This window comes from Acinonyx jubatus, chromosome D2, assembly GCF_027475565.1.
Source record: "Acinonyx jubatus isolate Ajub_Pintada_27869175 chromosome D2, VMU_Ajub_asm_v1.0, whole genome shotgun sequence".
NCBI lineage: Eukaryota > Metazoa > Chordata > Mammalia > Carnivora > Felidae > Acinonyx > Acinonyx jubatus.
In genome coordinates this window covers 30,406,942-30,427,386 of record NC_069393.1, presented here as the reverse complement: position 1 = coordinate 30,427,386, position 20,445 = coordinate 30,406,942, and the positions used below count along the sequence as shown (strand labels likewise).

The 20,445-nt window shown below is 55.4% G+C and overlaps 1 protein-coding gene across 1 annotated transcript; it reads left to right on the top strand.

Annotated features, from left to right (window-relative positions):
• Positions 1–4,562: 4,562 nt before the first annotated feature.
• On the top strand, positions 4,563–9,822 carry PRF1 (perforin 1). The gene is made up of 3 exons (XM_027062188.2): positions 4,563–4,706; positions 6,021–6,596; positions 7,502–9,822. The coding sequence occupies exons 2-3, from the start codon at positions 6,058–6,060 to the stop codon at positions 8,628–8,630; spliced, it is 1,668 nt and encodes a 555-aa protein (XP_026917989.1). The 5' UTR covers positions 4,563–4,706; positions 6,021–6,057; the 3' UTR covers positions 8,631–9,822.
• The last annotated feature ends 10,623 nt before the right edge of the window (positions 9,823–20,445 follow it).

Below are 20,445 nucleotides of genomic sequence, written 5' to 3'. Positions count from 1 at the left end.
GCATTAAAAAAAAAAAAACCATTTTCTTGAAAATGTAGAGAGCATACTTTTAAATAACTTACAAGGTAAAGAAAAATCATAAGAAAATTTGGAAAATATTAAGAAACCAGGCAATAATGAAAATACTTCCCACCAAAACTATCGAGAGGCAGTAGAAAAGATTTTGGGGGAAATGTAGAGCCTTAAGTGTTTACATTAAAAAAGAAAAGAAAAGAAAATTAAGCTAAGGATTCAGTTCAAGAAGTTAGTAAAAGAAAACTAATTATAGTTTTCTCCTCCTATAGAAAGAGCCCAAAGAATACTGGGAAAAGGAGGGAAATGAAAAGGTAAGAATGAAACTGATCAAATGGGAAATAATGATACAATAGAGAGGATCAATGAAGCCAAGGGCAAGTTCTTTGAAAAAATTAATAAAAAATAGAAAAACTTTTAGCCAGACTCATCTAAAAACAGAGAGAGAGAAACAATGATAAAAAAAAATTGTGATCAAATAGGGGGCATGACTACTGATTCAGAAAGACATTTTTTCTAGGAGTGTGAGAGACAACTATAATGTCATGGCCACAATGGTGAAATTTCAGACAGATGGGACATTTTCCTAGAAACATGTAACTTGCCAAAACTGATACCAAAAAAAAAAAAAAAAAAAGCCAGAAAACTCAAACAGAGCTATAACTGCTGAAGATACGGACTCGGTATTAAAAATCTGCCCAAGTACAAAAATTGGGTGCCGATCTCTGGAGACTCTTCCACAGAATGGAAGCAGAGGAAAGACCCCTCCGGTCGTTTCGTGAGGCTGAGGGGAAAACCACATAACCATAGCAACACATCAGGCTGGTGAGGAAGAAGAACCCAGGAAGAAGAGGAAACCGAGAATAATCACAGGAGGAACAGAATGCCACTGGGACTGCATCTGGTATCTTTAAAATAGGCACAATAATTACAGTATAAACACTGGTGTTGTCGAAGGACCTCTCTGATTATGGTTCATATGCGTAGAGCATGGAGGAGGTAGAGTTTATGTAAGTGGACGCAGTCAGGGTCAGGAGCTTCCTCGTGCATTCTGTGTAGACTATCCATGGAGCTTTTCTGTCAAAGGTAAATATTTTGTAGCCCTAGGAAAATGTACCCCCAAATCACACCAACACACAAAAGAATGAAGTCGGACCGTTTTCCAAACACAAAAATAAATTCTAAGTGGATCATAGACCTAAATGTAAGAGTTAAAACTGTAAGACTCTTAGGAGACAGTATAGGAGTGTATCTCCATGACCTTGGGTTAGGCAAAGACGTCTTAGGTATGACATTGAAAATATAAGCAACAAAAGGACAAACAGAAATGTTGGACTTCGTTAAAGTTAGAAAGATTTGTGCTTCCAAGGACACTCTGAAGGGAGTGAATAGAAAATGTTTGCAAATCATATATCTGAAAAGGGTCTCAATCCAAAATATATAAAGAACTATTAGAAATCAACAACAAAAAGACAAATAGCCCAATTCAAATAATATATAGATATACATATACATACATATGTATTATTCACATACAACTCAAGCATTTAAAGTGTACAGGTCAGGGGCACCTGGGTGGCTCAGTCAGTTGAGCATCCGACTCTTGGTTTCGGCTTAGGTCGAGATCTCACGGTTTTGTGAGTTCAAGCCCCGCGTCGGGCTCTGAGCTGACAGCGTGAAGCCTGCTTGGGATTCTCTCTCTCTCCCTCTCTCTCTGCCCTTCCCCTACTTGCGCTGCCTCTGTCTCTCTCAAAATAAATAAATAAACTGCCAAAAAGAATAAATGAAGTGTACAATTCAGTGGTTTTGAGCATATTCAGAGTTGTGCACCCACCGCCATGATCAATTTTCATCACTCCAAAAAGGAAACCCTGTGCCCATTAGTGGTCTCTGTTCATTTCCTCACTCACGAGTCTACTTTCTGTCTCTGTGGATGTTGCGGTTTGGAACACTTCATTTATTTATTTTTTTTTAAGTGTATTTATTTATTTTTTATTTAAGAAGAAGAGAGTGTGCAAGTGGGGAGAGGGGCAGAGACAGAGAGAGAGGGAGAGAGAGAATCCTAAGCAGGCTCCACACTCAGCATGGAGCCCAACAGGGGGGCTCAATCCCATGGGTCTGGGATCATGACCTGAGCCGAAATCAAGAGCTGGACGCTCAACGGACTGCGCCAGCCGGGTGCCCCATGAATTACATTTTTTAACATAAACCGTATAGATGGAGTCTGGCAATTGAACAAACTGTGCTCTTATTAAGACTTAGGCATCAGGGGCGCCTGGGTGGCGCAGTCGGTTAAGCGTCCGACTTCAGCCAGGTCACGATCTCGCGGTCCGCGAGTTCGAGCCCCGCGTCGGGCTCTGGGCTGACGGCTCGGAGCCCGGAGCCTGTTTCCGATTCTGTGTCTCCCTCTCTCTCTGCCCCTCCCCCGTTCATGCTCTGTCTCTCTCTGTCCCAAAAATAAATAAATAAATAAATAAAAAAAAACACGTTGAAAGAAAAAAAAGACAGGCATCAGACGCAAAAGTGTGTTTAGTCCCTTTTTATTCTAAGCGTCATCTGGAGAGAACTGCCGTCCGTCACAGGGGCCCAAACGGTCACAGTAGACCACCACGACATCCTTGCTCTTTGATGGACCGACCCCACCAGGCTCTCGTGGAGAGTAGCGACTTCACACGCCACTCGAAAGGTGCTAAATGCACATCGCGTCATCAAGAATCTAAGGATTCTTAGAAATCCCAGAGTCCTCCCATTGATTTTGTAGATGAGCAAACTAACCTGGAAAGGGGTTAAAACTACCAGCAAGAGTCACGCGGCAAGTTTCTTGCGAAGCTGAGACTAGAATCTGTTCCCTCTACCTCACCTGTCTCTTCCTACAGGACTAAACTCACAGCCTCAGCAGCCTGACCCCCCCCCCTTTTTTTTTTGAAGTTATTTGCACGTTATTTTTATGTGAAGAGACAGCAGCAATAATATGGGGGCGTTCGACAGATATGTTTTGAACCAGACTAGATTCTAAATACTTTTTCATTTTTTTATCTTCCCGATGGATCGTGTCCCGATCCGTTCCTTAAAGGCTGACGCATAATTTTATTCCTGCGACAGTATCGGTATTATTCAACATGGAGGGCCTTGTCCCCCCGTGTTTAAATTTAATTTCGCTCTGAATATCTGATTTTGAGAAGGGTCAATCTATTTTAATCATGATTCCTTTTACATTTATAAAAATGGCGTACATTTCTCTGAATACCACTCCAGAAATATTAATTCACAATAGCACTTACCGGATAACAGTCTCTCAAAAGTTCCAAAGATCGTAATATATGTCTTCATGCTGTCATGCAAACAACTACCTGGCTCCTGTTTATGCCCTTGTTCTGAAACAAGGCGCAGAGAGAAGGGGGTCAGGAGGCCGCCGTTTCTGGAGGGGGGCACGGAGGGGAGGAGACGGGGCCGAGTTCCGAGAAGGCAGCGTGAGCCCCTGTTCCCGTAAAAGCAAGGCATTCGGCGGGGGGGGGGGGGTGGGGGGGGGTGGGGGGGGTACAACAAACTCAAGGGATGAACCCCACGGTGTCACACGTGGTCTGGGGCCTGCGGCTATCTGTTCCTGTCACGTACACGGTTGGAAGATGAACTCTTGAGAACAGTCCCCCACTTACCCAGCTGTCTTCACCTCAGACCAGTGTGATTTTGGCCCCCAGAAATTGCCCTGTGAGTCACTCGACCCATGGAAACCTCACCTCACCCTGACCTCAGGTAGGACAAAGGATGAAGAAGACCCCAAGCCTCTGGCCCCACCCACATCTCCCTCCCCCTCGGCCCACCCCCCACCCTGTGGCTGCGACCTCAGGCCAAGGCTGGGGAGGGGCTGGGGACCGGTGTGGCCACCAGTTTGCCTCACAAAAGGGGGGAACAGGAAACCGTCTCCTGGAGTAGTGTTTGGGGTTCAGAGCCCGGGCCGGGCTGGAATGCAGGTGTGGCTAGGAAGTGGGCCAGGGGGTTTATTTCGCACCCCCCTGTTTGGGGAGGAGGGAATGGTCACCCTTGCTCAGGGCCAGGCACGGTTCTAAGAACTTCACCCATAGTAACCCCCTGTTGTTCACAACCCGTAGGGTCTGCATTACAAGGATCTCCCTTTCTAGCTGAGGCACAGAGAGGCCAAAGTAGCTTGCCAGGCCACACAGCGAGAGCATAACTGAGCTGGCCCAGGCCCAGGCCGTGGGCTCCTAAGCCTCGGCGGTGAGCTCCTACCTTGTACCGCCCCTTACGTGTCTTATGTGATGCCGTAGATCAGAAGCAGGGGAATGGGCCCTGCCGGCCTGCTCAGCAACCCAGAGCTGAAGCTCAAAGTCCTTGTGTTAGCGCCACACCAAGCCTCACCTGTTTGCCCAGGCCCCCCACGCCCCCGGCAACTCCACTTGTTGGATGAGACACTGGCCGTCGCGGCTTCATTTCCTGAGGGTTGTCAGAAAGGCCGGATGAGGAGATGAGCACAAGGTGGGTGCTGGCGGGAGGGGAGAGCAGAGGGGACCCGTGACCACAGCTGGAGGGGCGGGGCAGGAAGCAGAAGTGATGTGAACGGTGGCTTGGGTGATGAGCTGTGTGGTGAGCCTCCCCGGGGGCTGACACCACCATTTCAGGAGCCTCTCGTCGGGGAGATAGTGTCTGTGGGGGAGCGTCTCAACACAGGACTCCAGGTAGGGAGGAAGGTGGGTGGCAGGGAGGCTGGGAGCCCCCGGATGGGGATGGAGAGGCGCGGGGGTGAGGCCACTCTGTCTGGGGAGGAGCCTGATGGAGCAGGAAGTGCCGGGACCCGCGAGACTATGCTCTGTCACTGACTCGCCGAGCATCCTCATGCCCACTCTGGGCCTCAGTTTCCTCATATAGGGAACGGAGAGGTTACAAGGCATCGTCCGTAAGGCCCCGTCCAATGCTGTCGGGGAGAGCCACTCAGAAAGCTGGAAAGAGGCTCCCTGGGAGAGAATACGAGGAGGACCAGGATGGAGACGGAGCTCCATGGATTAAGGTTACAAACCATACGGGCCTCCTAAGTGGGATGGCCCGAGGGCCTTTGAAAGATTGCCCTTCTCCCATTTATCTCTCTGGGGCCGGAACCCCACCACCCCAGTGACTCCTGTGGGTGAGTCCCCATGTTTCAGAGGAGCTGGGGTCCCTGGCAGGTGCTAGAAGGGAGAGGCTTCTGAGGCGTCCAGTTTGGATAGGGGTAGGGCCTGGAGACCCCGGATTACAAACAGGCCCACGTGAGGCTCCCGAGCCACCTCAAAACAGGGAAGAAGCTTCTAGCTTATGGTTGTCTGATAGGAGGCAACACATAGGTAGCTCACATACACTGCCTGAGTGCCACAGGGCAAGGCGATGCCAAAGGAGGTGTGGACGCCAGGCGATCTGGAGAGGGGACTTGCCGGGCCTCCCCACACGGGATGCGAGGGCATAGGCACATCCGAATTCAGGCTGCGGCTGTCCCATGAGGCTGGAGAGTGGACCGCAAAGGGAAGGTGGGAAGAATAAGGGCAGTGCGTTTTTTCTTATCCAATCCCATTAAGGGCCTCGTGGGAGAGAGACAGACAGACAGAGAGTGGGAGAGGTGGGGCGGGAAAAGCATGCTTGTTCTGGGGCCCACGTGACACTTCTCCAGAATCCGGGCTTCTTTAGGGTCCCAGGTCCCTCCCCAAGTTTGCTATATCTACTCTCTGTCCCCTCCTCTGCGTGCAGAGCCCCGTCCCCACAAGCAGCATCTGTGGTCCTGGGGACAAAGCCATCAATCTGGATCCCCCGTTAGGCCTTAAATAATGAAACCCTAGCAAGGGGCTCCTCCTGGCTGTGTGACCTCGGGCGCGTCACTTCCCATCCTGGGCCCATCCGTACACGTGGGGGATGGGCCAGGTCTGCAAAGGTCATCGCGGCTCGGACACTCAGTCACTTCGGAGATAGCGCGTTCCCTCTCCATCCCATACAGCCTGACAGTTCACCCTCCGTACCTCTGCCCACAGCTTCCTGAAGCCCAGACGCCCCCGTCTCCGAAGCTCCATGGGTGCCTGTGTGCTCCTCCCAGGCCTCCTCCTCCTGCTGCTGCCCCGCCCCGCCCCAGCCCCCTGCCACACGGCCGCCCGCTCCGAGTGCCGCCGCAACCGTCCGTTTGTGCCCGGCTCAATGCTGGCTGGGGAGGGCGTGGACGTGACCAGTCTCAGGCGCTCGGGCTCCTTCCCGGTGGACACAGAGAGCTTCCTGCGGCCCGACGGCACCTGCACTCTCTGCCACAACGTCCTGAAGCGGGGCGCCCTTCAGCGCCTCCCTCTGGCACTGACTGACTGGCGCGCCCAGGGCTCAGGCTGCCAGCGCCAAGTGGTCAGGGCCAAGGCCAGTTCCACCGAGGCCGTGGCCAGGGAAGCAGCCAGCAACATCCGCAACGACTGGCGGGTGGGGCTGGACGTGTCTCCCAAACCCAGCGCCAACATGCATGTGACCGTGGCTGGCTCGCACTCCCACATGGCCAACTTCGCGGCCCAGAAGACCTTCCACGACCAGTACAGCTTCAGCACTGACTTGGTGGAATGTCGCTTCTACAGGTGAGAGCCGCGGGGGGTGGGGGCTGGGGGGGGGGGGTGAGAAGGGGCTTGGGAAAAGGTGTGGGAAACTCAGAGTGGTCTGGGAGCCCTGGAATGGTGGCGGGGGGAACTCGGAGGCTGCTTCCAGCAGGAGGAACCTGCACACTGGCTGGTACGGTGCCCTCGGGCCTCCTCCCCGGTGACCCTGAACAGGAAGAGCCCCGGGAGAGAACAGGCGGAGAAGAAGCAAGCAAGGCCATGCTAAGACGTCCAACACGGTGCCATTCAGATCTACTGAGTCCCCTCTGTCCTGTGGGCAGGAGACCTGGCAGGAGACTTCCCACCGCTGGGCCTCATTCGCACGTTCAGCCACAATTTGTGGCTGTCACGTGTCGGGCTCTGTGCTGGGAATTCGGGCCACGGCACCAAACAACAGCGGTCACAGCCCCAGCCCTCAGGGATGTAGGTCCCACACCCCAGAAATGCATGGTCTCCGTGGAGGCCCCGAGCCAACCACCCTGATTCCTCTCACAGTGAGACAGGGTGCCATCTTCCCGTGTGGCCAGAGTAGTCAGGCACCCAATCCAGGGGACAGATGGACAAAGGCCACAGGACTAGTTTCCAAAGCTAGAGGGTCATCATCGGTGCAGCATCGTCACTTTTATAACCAGAAAATAGGAAGGAAAGAAGAAAACCTTATTTTGGAAAGGACACGCAGAAATAACTATACAGCATACCTAGGTTACCAAGGGACAACAGACAGGATGGGCTTCGCCGCCAGCTCACTGGTTCGGAGCTCGGGCTTGGAGCCAGGCCGCCTGGGTTCCAGCTCTCTATTAGTTCCACGTGACCTTGGGCAACCTTGAGGGATGGCCGAGGGGGAAACTAACCACCGCTGGCCATCTGATGTTTCTCTCTCCCTTTAGCTCTCACCTGGTACACTCCCCCCCACTCCACCCCAATTTCCAGAGGGTCGTCAGAGACCTGCCCCCTGACTTCAACACCTCCACCGAGGCCGACTACCTCCGGCTCATCTCCAATTACGGCACCCACTTCATCCGGTCCATGGAGCTGGGCGGCCGGATCTCGGCCCTCACCGCCCTGCGCACCTGTGAGCTGGCCCTGGACGGGCTCGGGGCCAAAGAGGTGGAGGACTGCCTGGCCGTCGAGGCCCAGGTCAGCATAAGTGGCCGTGCCGACTCTTCATCGGAATTTAAGGCCTGTGAGGAGAAGAAGAAGCACCACAAGATAACCACCTCCTTCCACCAGGCCTATCGGGAGCGCTTTTCTGAAATAGTTGGTGGCCACCACACCTCCGTAAGTGACCTGCTGTTTGGAGACCAGGCCGGGCCCGAGCAGTTCTCAGCCTGGGTGGCCTCGCTGCTGGACAGACCCAGCCTGGTGGACTATACCCTGGAGCCTCTGCATGTGCTCCTGGAGAGCCAGGACCCGCGGCGGGAGGCCCTGCGACAGGCCGTGAGCAAGTACGTGATGGACAGGGCCCGCTGGAAGGACTGTAGCAGGCCTTGCCCCCTGGGGCAGAAGAAGAGCCCCCACAACCCATGCCAGTGTGTCTGCCATGGCTCAGCGGTCACCAACCAGGACTGCTGTCCCCGGCAGAGGGGCCTGGCCCACTTGGAGGTCATGAACTTCCAGGCGTCAGGCCTGTGGGGAGACTCTTTCACTAGGACGGACGCCTACCTGAAGGTCTTCTTTGGAGGCCAGGAGCTGAGAGTGAGCACAGTGTGGAACGATAACAACCCCAAGTGGATGACGCGGCTGGACTTCGGGGACGTGATCCTGTCCACGGGGGGGCCCCTGAGGGTGCAGGTCTGGGACCAAGACCACGGCTGGGACGATGACCTCCTCGGCACCTGTGACCAGAACCCACGGTCTGGCTTGCACGAGGTGAGGTGTGGCCTGTCCCACGGTCACCTGAGATTCTCCTACCATGCCAAGTGCTTGCCTCACCTGAAGGGGGCCACCTGCCTGGAGTATGCCCCCCACGGTCTTCTGGGGGAGCTTCCCGGAAACCGGAGTGGGCCGGTGTGGTGAGAAGAGCCAGCCTCGAGAGGACACGTGGGCCTGGCCTGAAGGGGTTCTCACAGAGGGAGCCAGGACCGATGCTCATATACCCATTAGATGGAAAACTGAGGCTTACGTCCCCCCCCCCCCACCCCCGCGCTGTCCCCCAGTGAAGTGGCTGAATTCACAGGCCGGCCCTGAGACTGCTGTCCAAACTGCCTTAGCCTCCTGATTTTCTCGAGCCCTGGAAATGAGCCGGCGCCAGGCCACCGCTTAGGCCAGGAGCTGGCTAGGAGACTCTTCCTCCCAGGCTACCTGGTATCATTGCACGGCTTCCTTTCGCAGCCCTTGCTGGCGGCCGAGTCCTTCATCGAGTCGGGTCTGACCCTGCCCGCCCCAGCTGCTCTCCTTGGTCTGTCGTCTTTACGCACCAAGCTTTGCCCCTCCGGCAAATCAAGGGCCGTCTGGACCTGCCTCATGCCTGCACAGCCTGACAGAGGACTAAGAAACATGACGTGACGTTGACCACGACGGTGACGGTTGTGGCAGAGGGGAGGATGGGGCCCGAACGTGGTCCTGGAGACCAACTTCCACATCAGCAATCCTCTAGGACAGGCAGCTCGCCCTGGGGCAGGTTTCCACTTTGGCTGGAAATGGGGGGGGACCCCAAAGAGTTTGCGTCCCTCATAACTCTTAATTCAAGAAACAGCAGCACAAGCTCAGTGATCAGAGGCAACAGACACTCAGGTCCCGGCCGGGAGGCATCAGGAAATGGCGAGGACCAGGTGGAGCTGAAGAGCAAATGCTTTATCTAGAGGGGGCCGGAGGCTGTGTGCCCGCCAAGCATCCCTGTGCAGGAACGTGAGTCCGGGGCTGGCAGGTCCTCCAGTTTCTGAAAGCAACCAGAAACCCCAACTTCACTTCTTTGATTGTTGGCAATGCATCTCCCTTTGTAAAAATAAACCCAGGGGCGCCCGCGTGGCTCAGTCGGATGAGCGTCCGACTTCGGCTCAGGTCATGATCTCGCGGTCCGTGAGTTCGAGCCCCGCATCGGGCTCTGCGCCAACAGCTCGGAGCCTGGAGCCTGCTTCGGGTTCTGTGTCTCCCTCTCTCTCTGCTCCTCCCCCCGCTCGTGCTCTGTCTCTCTCTCTCTCTCTGTCTCCTTCAAAAATAAAGAAGCAATAAAAATAAAAATAAACCTACAGGGCCAAACATGGCCCAAGCCAAAGAGAACGTGTGTGCGGGCCATGATTGACCCAGAGCCGTCGGTTTGAAAACTGTAATTTCAACAGAACCCATTTGAAAGGCGGAGGGCTCTCTCTCGCCTGTCGCTCAGTTCGAGGGAAGAAGGCGGTGGTTCCAACAAGGTGGTGGCCGAGGCTTCCTGGCCTTGGCGTCCGGTAAGCCCCCGAGTCTCCGGTTGCACCGTCGAATGAAGTGGTCTTTGTTTCGGGCGCCTGGGACACAGGCCTTATAGAACTCGGGCCCTCGGGGGTGGGTGGCAAGATCCCTGCCTCCCAGAATTAGCAGGATTTGGCTATGCGGGGCGGCTGTCAGAGGGGCTCAGATTTGCTGGCACGGCCTCCTGACTCTCTTTGAAACTCCCTACAAATGAAGCCCTTTGAGGTTTGGGTGGACCTGTACTCTCAAAAGCTCAGCAGTGATATCACTCTCACCCTGGATCCCCGAGTAGGGCAGGAGGGACTGGCTGCCTCTAAAAGCCTGGTGGAAGCCAACATTTTTACACCTTTCCGTTCACAGCCACACACACAAACAAGAGCACCAGAAAAATCTTGAAACGTCATGCTGGCTGCTGCACTAATTGAAAATAAACACGGGTGTGGGCCATATCCCTTGGGGAGAGCCGGGGCAGGGCAGGCCCGGCCCAGGGGACAGCCCCAACCAAAGAGGGGAGCCTTGTTTACGTGCCCACATGATCACTGACTTCCAGCAATCCCTTTGTTCCCTGGGCCTGGGTTTCCCCAAAAGGACACTCTTCATTTGACTCCCATCTTAGGATGCTTTGGCAGGGGGCCACAAGCCTTTCTAGAAGGTCGGTGCCACATAAAGGGTACTGAGAGGTTATCTTGCTAACCCTCCTGGTTTTGCACAGAGGGAAGCTGAGACCCAGAGGGAGGGACGGAACCGTGGTTACGGAAGTTCCCGGCAGAGCCGGGGCTCTGAGTCCTGGGCACGCACAGCTTTGGAGAGACTGGTGAAAAGGTGTCAGATGACCAAGGACAAGGAACGGCCCGATGTTGAGGGGCAGCTCTGGCACCCTCAGCCCTAATTCAAGACCCAGTATGACATTGTTCACTTCTACCCCCACGCAGACAATAGGAGACTGTCACACCTGAGGCCACTTGTTCGTTCCGGAGATTCTGTGCCATGCCAGATAGCTTCCGTTTGTCCTTCTGAGGTTCTGTCCCCACGCCGTCGCCCTGCTCTGGCCCGGGACGCCGATCTGTCTGCACCGTCTGTCAGTGGGCAGGAGATGCGGGCACGGAGAGTGCGTTTGCTCCCCTCCCCTGTGAGGTGGCCATGGGCTAGCCGGGTCACTCCTCCTCCCCAGGAGGCCTCTGCCTGTCCCCCTCTTTCTGGGTTCCAGCAACCGCACCCTCTCTCATCCTTTAGACCCCCACCGGACTAATCCTGAGTTGTCACACTAGGCTTATGCTTCTCCACAGCTCCCCACACCTTTGTAAACGGGCCCTTTATGAACAGACCTTCCGGAAATTATTATAATTTGAATTTGCCATCGGCTTCTGCTATGGTCTAAATGTTTGTGTCCCCTCAACTATGCTGAAATCATAGTCCCTGAGGTGATGGGGGGGGGGACTTTGGGAGGGAACACGAGTGGAAATAGAGCCCCTACCAAAGAGGCCCCAAGATCCCAGGCCCTTCTACCGTCTGAGGGCACATGAGAACGTGCTCTCTACAAACAGAAAACGGGCCCAACCGAATCCGCCAGCACCTTGAGCTGAGACTTCCAGACTCCGGAACCGTGAGACGTAGATTTCTCCTGCTTGTAAGCCACCCGGTCTGTGGGATTTGATCGCCGAGAAGAGAAGCGAGCCACTCCCACTCCCTGCGGCTGAAAATGCCTGATTCTTGCTTCCCCTTCGTCCTCTGCAGCTAGGAAAGGACACATGACGGGACTTGTGGGATGCACCCGCCCCCCGTGTGGGGTCCTGGCAGAAGCAGAAGTGAGCCTAGGATTTGCAACTAGGTGATTTATGTGACAGGCAATCTCAGGAAGCCTGGCGGGGGGGGGGGGGGGGGGGGAGGGGAGGGCGGCCCACATTCAGCAAGTGGCCAATGAACACACACCTCAGGGTCATCCCAGCTCGGGGTGGAGGGAGGTGGACATCAGGACACCACCTCCCATCGGTCATTGGTTAGAGCTAAATTCCTTTTCTACTAATTTCACCCAGACCCAGCATCTCTTTTTGGCCAACAAAAACCCTGGTTGATGACACGGCATCCTGTCTTCTCCCCTGGCTACTCCAACCCCCCCATCCCCTTTCCCAGCCTCCCGCCCGCCCCATTCTGCTGGCCTTAGAAGCACTGCTCAATTGTCCCCAGCACCTCCCTCCCCCTTCCCAAGGGCATGGAGCACCGAAGGGCTGGGACCGTCCACAGGCCCCATCGTTTCACGGATGGTTATAGACAGGGTTACGGAGCACCGTCTGGAAATCGGGTCCCGTCCACCAGCCACGCACAGCGTCTGGCCTCTTCCGGCCTGTCTGATGGGGGAGACAGATGTGGACATGAAGGACGGTAGGGGGAGCAGGCTGGCATCCAGCCGGGGGGGGCTCAGCTGCATTGCTTTTCTCTCATGCCCCCTCTTAGGCCCTGGTGATCTCTCCTAGGACCTGAGGCTGGCGCTGAGCACGGCCCAGTTTTTGCTTGTTTTTTTTTTTTTTAAATGATTCCTTTACAGCACTTCATCTCCCTGCAGACACCTGCGTGGTCCCTGAGGTGTGGCCCTGCTGCCCTGGAGGCTGAGTCAGGGTCTGGCGTGTGTGAGCCCACGGGGACCTGCTGGAGAACAGGCAGTTGGGGGGGGGGGAGGGGAGGGTGGCGGGGAGGGCCCTGGGCGAGGTGCAGGGCCCTTACAGTTCTGAGAGGCTGCACATCCTCTCCCCAGTGTTGATCCCGCCACGTCTGCCACCAAGACCGGGCATTTCCTCACGCTGACCTTTGTCCCCTGGTGCTCATCACCACAGCCTCTCCGGGACAGCAACATCTCCTGGACGTGTCTTCCTGCAGCCTCTTCACTGATCGCTGGGCTCCTGTCCGCTCCTCGGGGCCAACCCCACCCCCCCCCAACAGCCGCCCTGGAGCAGGCACCCAGCCCACGTTCCCGTGGCCCACGGCTCTGCCGGAGGGCCTGTGCGGGGCCCACTGCACCTGTCCCCTGGAGAAGCCAGAGGTGCTCGGGGCCCGTGTCCAAGCACCACCCGTCCCAGAACAGCCTTCACCCAACGGCCGATGGGAAGCAGGTGGCGTATAAATGGTCCAGCTCCCTCGCGGCCGGTTGGGGGGGACATGTTCTACGCCGACTCCCAGGGTTCCCCAGCAGGGTTAAGCTGCCATGGCCACAGCGGCGACTTGCCTCACCACCTACGGCTGGCCTCCTTCCCGGTCTCAATTCCTCCTCTCCTACTGGGTATTTTCTGGAATCACCTCTCCATATAAACTACCTGCCTGGGAATCCCTGTCTCAAGGTGTGCCTCTGGAGAAACGAGCTGAGACACACATCTGATTACATCATCGCTTTGCTTAAAACTCTTCATGGGGGACCTGGGTGGCTCAGTCGGTTGAGCGTCCGTCCGGCTCTTGGGCTCGGCTCAGGTCATGACCTCACAGGTCTGTGAGTTCGAGCCCCACATCGGGCTTTGTGCTGATGGTGCAGAGCCTGCTTGGGATTCCGTCTCCCTCTCTCTCTGTCCCTCCTGTGCTCTCGCTCTCTCCCCCTCACTCGAAAATAAATAAACTTAAAAAAATCTAAAAAGAAAATATCTTTAAAACTCTTCACTCGCTCCTTGTAGGGCCCAGACTCGCTAACAAGTCCCACATGCTGACCTCGCTCTCAACTCTGCCCTCGCCCTGTATCACTGAGCTTACTGCTTCCTCTGCTGGCCATGCTCTCTCTAGCCCTTCCCACATGCTGCCTCCTCTTTCTGGAACTCATCTCTACCCTAGGTCCTTCTCAGCCTTCAGGGTTCAGTTTCAAAGGTAGTTTCTGGTACATCTGGAGGGCTCAGTCGGTTAAGCATACGACTTTGGCTCAGGTCAGGATCTCACAGTTCGTGAGTTTGAGCCCACCATCGAACTCCACAGTGACGGTGCAGAGCCTGCTGGGATTTTCCCTCTCTTTCTCTGTCTCTCTCTGCCCCTTCCGTGCTTTCTCTCTCAAAAATAAATTAACTAAAAAAAAAAAAAAAAAAGGTAGTTTCCTCCAGGAAGCCTTCCCTGGCTTCCAGGTCTAGGTCACGGCCCACTGTAAGGGCAACGGCCATTTCTATCTTAGTCACAGTTGAATCAACCTGTCCAGCACCTGGCATAAGTTTGATGCCTGGAAAATACTGGATGGATGATCGGCGGCATAAATGAACGAATAAGCAAATGAAACCCGCCAGTCTTCCAGCCTGTGCTTGAACTCTCCCAGAGGCAGGAGGCTCATCACCTCTAGAGGTAGTTGCTCTACACTGTGAGCCCTCGCATCCCACATGTATCGCCTCCAGTCCTAGTAGCGGATCAGGGTTTCTGGATGTCTAAAGCCTCTGTCTGCAGCTCGGTCGGGCAGAAGGACCAACCCCTAGGCTGGTTCCAGTGCCGGCAGTGGCTGCCCTTACCCTTCCCTCTGTGAGGCTGCCACTAAAGGACCACACACCGTCCGGTGGCCCAGCCGCCCCCTCTCTGATAGTGACAACACAAACGAGAGCCTGGAGGTAAGTTGATGGGTAGCCCTTCCCTGTACGCACCCAGGCCTCTCACTTCTCAGCGGCCCCAGGGACACCTGAGCCGGCTCCGGCCGGGCAGTTCTTTCTCCGGGCACAGCTGGTGCCCACTCGGCCGAGGCAGGTTGTGACCCCAGAAGGGCAGACCCGCCCCTTTAACCTGCTCATGGGATCCCTCTCCACGCCCCCCCCCCCCCGCCACCCTGCTGCCTGATGAGGCCTTTTCCAGCCGAGGTTGCCACAGCCACACACAGGCAGGGGCCAGACCGGGCACCTGCCTGGCTTGGCACCGTTCGGGATTGGGAGAGTGGGCCTGGTGAACTGAGAGTCTCACGGGGTGGGTGGGATTAGCGTCACACACAAAGAGAGATCAACCCCCATTACGGACAGGACCCCCGAGAGCAGCCAAGCCAGGCCACAAAATGAAATGATCTCAGCCACTCATTGACCCCAGGCTAGCCAGAAACCTGTCACGTGAACCTTGAATTTGAGCCGAGCCTGAGCCCCAACCTCAATCCCTTCTCTGTAGTACACCGTGATCACACAAACCAACCCCTCCAGATCCCGGGGCCCCCAGCTGTAAAACAGGGGCCAGAACACTGGTTTCTGCACCACTTTCCAGATTGGATGGAGGCGGGGGGGGCGCTGGCCCCGGCCCTCGGTGGGCATGGCCGGGTGGGTCCAACACCCCGAATGCCCCTGGGCACACCCCTTGAGCACCACCTTCCCCATGCTTGGAAGAAGCCCTGCCTGGCTTGCCTTCCTCTTTCCAGAGACCCAGCCGGCCAGCCCCAGAACGGCTGCTGTTATTTTGCGGGCTGCACTGGAATCTGTTTACTGCGGGGCTCCCACTGCACATCTGGGCTCACAGCTAATCTGCACAACAGCTGGTTCCCAGCTTCCTCTTAAAAGGGCAGTGACGTCAGCTCGCTGTCAGGACACCGGCTTTGCCCCTGGGAAGCCCAAACTCCCCGTGGGACTCAACCATCCCGCAACAAGGCTGACCTCCCCCCTCTCCTCCCCGAGATCATCTTTGTCCCCCTTTCGTCCCATCCACATTCGCAGGAATCAGCACCTCTAGGACTGGGGACCTTTGCCCAAGGTCCTGCCACTCACTGGCAGAGAAGGTGACCCAGCAGGGGCATCGTGGCCATCCACGCCTATGCTTCTCCCACAGCAATGGGAGGGACTTCATGTGATTTTGTTTTGTAGAGCCATCTTCCAGGATGGGGTAACTGAGACCTCCCTGCCTTTCCTTGCCTCTTTGCTTCCATTCTTTTTCCCTCACCAACACCACAAATGAAACGCTAATAAGTAATGTTCTTGAGCACTTACTGTGGGGTTTTAAGGAGCAGACACATATTAGTGATTTAATCTGTCCAGCAACCCGTGAGGTGGATGCATGAATCCCCATTTTAGAAACGACGGATCCCAGAGAGCCCAGGGCCTTCCCCTCACCCTGTTCCACACCTGCTCCACTTGCGCCATGGTCTGACTCCCGAAAGGTCGAGAGTGTGTTCAGAACAGTCTCAACAAGCATCTTCATGCATCAGAGGGGCCGAAGAGGACCCACTTTCGGGGGCTGCTCTCAGGGGACACACCTCTGTATGCCACTCGCTTGTTTAAAATGTCATAAAATAGGGGCACCTGGGTGGCTCAGTCGGTTAAGCATCCGACTTCAGCTCAGGTCACGATCTCGCGGTCCGTGAGTTCGAGCCCCGCGTCGGGCTCTGGGCTGATGGCTCAAAGCCTGGAGCCTGCTTCCGATTCTGTGTCTCCCTCTCTCTCTCTGCCCCTCCCCCGTTCATGCTCTGTCTCTCTCTGTCCTAAAAATAAATAAACGTTAAAAAAAAATTTTTTTTAAATGTCATAAAATATATATAGCATCGTATTCATCACTTTTTCTTAATGTTTATTTTTGAGAGAGAGAGCATGAATGGGAGTGAGGCAGAAAGAGAGGGGGCACAGGGAATCCAAAGCAGCCTCCGGTGCTCAGAGCAGAGAGCCCGATGACAGGGCTCGAACCCACAAACCATGAAATCGTGACCTGAGCCAAAGCTGAACGCTCAACCAACTGAGCCACCCAGGCTCCCCATGATATCTGTCACTTTAGCCATTTGTAAGTGCACCGTTCGGTGGCGTCAACCCCCAACACCCGCGTTAACCTTACACCCGCAACGTCGTGTGAGCCTCCCCTCGACTTATGCTTGGACCTTTTTCATCATCTCCAACAGAAACTCTGTACCCATCAAACCATAACTCCCCCTCCTCCAGCCTCCTGTAACGCCTACCCTATCCCGTGTCTCCAATCTGCCTACTTTAGGAACCTCACATGAATGGGATCGTACTACGTCTGTCTTCTGTGTCTGGCTTCTGTCGCTAAGCAGAATGTTCCCAAGACCCGTCCACCTTAGAGCACGTGTCAGGACTTCATTCCTTTTATGGCCGGATAATATTCCATAGTACGTATGCATCACGTTGTTCATCCAGTCTTCTGTCCCTGGGCACTTGGGTCATTTCCACTATCGCGAATAACGCTGCTACGAACATCGGGGCACAAGTATCTGTTTTGAGTCCCTGCTTTCGCTACTTTTGATACATGCCGAGGAGCAGAAATGCCGGGTCACGTGGTTGGTCCACGTTTAACTTTTTGACAACCCACCAGACTGTTTCCATAGCCTGCCACTAGCCCCTTAGCTAGCCTCTGCCTTGACCTTGCTGTGTTCAAACCAGAACTCGAACACAGATCCAGCTCTGCTGGCCAGCCCCGAGGAGGCCATCCTTACACTCATGGCAGGGCCATGGCAACCCCAAGCATTCCCAGGTGCCAAGAGCCCAGCCCTGCCCACCACTCCGCCTTCCCCCTGCAGAGCGCTGGGCCCCACCTGGCAGGGGCAGGGGCACAAAGCTGAACGGGCGGGCACCTGTTCCTGGGCTGCGGGATTCTCTTGCCTAGCATGCTAAGTCTTTCTGTCTTATCCTAACAGGCTCCAGAGCCCTATCACAGGCGGGGGGCATATCGCAGGTGCTCAATAAACACTGGTGAGTGAATGAATGAATGTTGATGTCTATTTCTGCCCCTAAAGGACTATGAGCCAGGGGCAGGTGAGGGAGCAAGGCTCCTGACAAAGCAGGCAAGGAATGCTGAGGCTGGGCTGTGGGGAGCTGTGAGTTCCTCCATCCTCACCTTCTGGGGCTCCCCCTGGAGACAGACAGGCCCCCCGCCCCACTGCCCCACGGAGGCATGGAGAGCCGATGTATTTGGAGAAAGGGACTTCCCGCCAGAGCCAGCCAAGGTGCCTCTGGCCTCAGGCATAGGTGTGTAAGAGGCACCAGCTCATAATAAACGTCAAGGTGAGGGTGGCATTCCGGCGGGGGGTGGGGGTTGCTTTTGCCTTTATCTGCCATTTCTTAGGTGCCTGCTATGGGACAGGCCCTGTGTAAATATGCATTGTTTCATTTCACTTTCCCAAGAGCCCCACTTCACAGATGAGGAAACTGAGGCTAAGGAAGGTGTTATGACTTGTCCAGTGTTCCTCGTTGCCTAGTGCCGGGAAAGGTGGGATTTGAACCAGGGACTGTGCTGCCAATGGTCCAGAGTACATGTCCTGCTCCTGCCCCCAGCGCCCCCTCCCAGTCTGTCTTCCCTCGGCATCGACCCCTCGGCTACCGCAGACCCGAAGCGGTGCGCACCGCCCTAAATTTCTCCTTTCCTTGCAGTCAGAACAGAGGGCTCATCGGGGGTTCCCCTCTCTCTCCGGCTCCTCACTCCCTCTGCCCTGGTCCACCTGGCAATGCTAGGTTCTCAGCCTACCCTGGCCGCCCCCTCTGCTCTCCTTGGCATTTGGGAATGATTCCCACAGGCTGCGTATGGCTCTCCGGGGGCCAGAACGAGGGACATACGTGGTTCCCCTGCCTGGGGCACTCACCGAGCCATACCCTCAGCTCCCTTGGCCGTCCTCTGGAGCAGAAGAGGGTAAGGAAGGCTGGATTGGGAATTCTAGGGAGCCTGAAGGAAAAGCAGGGAGCGTGCATGGGCCGAGCCTCTCTCTGAGTGGGGCATCGTCCTGGGCATGCTGACCCCACTCTCTTCCTTCCCACAGGCTGTCCCTCCCCCTCCCAGGAGACTCCCTGCCTCGCTGGAGGTAGCTCAAGGGAGAGGGCCCGGGGGACAGGACTCCAGCCCGGCAAGAGCCCCCCCCTTCCCACCCCTGACACAGCAAGCTGGGCAGAGGAGAAGCAGAAAAGCCTGTGTTTAACTGGAGCCGGCAGTCTAAACATCAACATCTGTTCGTGATTTCAAAAACAAAACAAAACTACAGTCTGCAGAACCAGTTCCCAGGGCAGATGAGATGGCAGGGAATTCCATCACTTTGTTAAGAACCCAAACTGCTTTCAAGTCCTTTGGAAACCATTTAAACTGTACAGATGTGCTTATGAAGCAAACTGTGCAAATTAGCTTATAAACTATGAGTGAGTCCTGTGCCTCTTGCCTGGTACTCAAAGCAGGTGCTGCAGGGGCCCCAGCCAGGTCATACAGTAGCTTATTCTCAACTATCATTGTAGCATATCTGAAAGTAATATTAGGGATTTCCTTGCGAAGGCTCAGTGATATAGACATTCCGGTCGTTTCTTCCCTAATTATGTCTCCCTCGACTATTTCTAAAAAGTATTTGTTTATTGTCTTTGTCGTATCGACAAAACTGGGCAAAAGGGCCCTTCTTCGTACCATGGGGGTTGAACAGCATTCCCGAAGCCCTCCCAGAACAGACGCGTGGGTGGGCTGCTACGTCCTTACTTGCTAAGTGACCTTGAGCGACCAGCTTCTCCTCCAAGTGCCCGGTTACCCTGACATGCTAGCAGCTAAATCAGGGTTTCAGATCACATGCGTGCTTCCGTGGGACCTAATGCGGGAGCACCTGCAGACACACTGGGTGCAGCAGCATCGCAAAGGGGTCCCGCTCATGTGCCGATGCCTGTCCTGCCTCCGATTGTGCAGACAGTTGGGGAATCCTGCCAGAGCTCAGAGAGGGCATCAAGGGTCAGGGGAGCATTATCTCCATTTAGAAAACGGGAAACTGAGGTTGGAACGGTTGAAGCAGTTTGTCAGGCACGTATCGGCTGCCCAACAGTACCTGTTGGCTCAGGAATCACTCCTGGAGACATAAGGACCCAGGTCCACAGCTCACTGCTCTCAGGAGACCCGCTCCTGGTGGGGGAGCCAACTTTCCTTCTCAGCGAAACTTCCCTGGAAAAATCTCTGTATGAAGCCAGGTCCTCCTGCCTGTCCTCAGCCAAGGAGAGAAGGGGCCTGGGGAGGGGGCGGAGAGAACACCAGCCAGTGCACTGACGCTGACCTGATGGCATCCAAGGTGGGAGGGACGAGGGCCTGTCTGGAATGCAGTAGCCTAGTGCGGGAGGGAGGGAGGGACGCAGGCAACCAGGAGGGAGTGGGGTCCTCGTGCATGGCCCCCACATATGCGCTCTCGTGGCCTCCACGGCCCCCCTCCCCCAACAGGGTCTCCCTTCCAAAGGGGTTGGGGACAGCAAGTTGTTCCAGCCTCTCAGGGCCTCTCCCAAAACCCTTGAGGGAAAATTGAGCCCAACGGACAAGCACGTGACCTCCCTTTGTGAAACTCATAAACACACCCGTGTTCATCCCCACCTGGAAAGCCCAGGAAACACCACCCGGGAACCCCACAGGGCGCATGCCCCGCCAGCTCCAGCAGGTGCCTTTCGGGAGAACTATCTGCAGCTTCCAGGACACAGGCTCTAAGCAGCTGCCTCTCTGTGCAGAAGGTGCAAAGGGAGCTTTCCAAAGGCAGAGCCACACTGCCACTTTCCGTCAAGGACAAAAGAGCACAACAAGGGACCAGGAG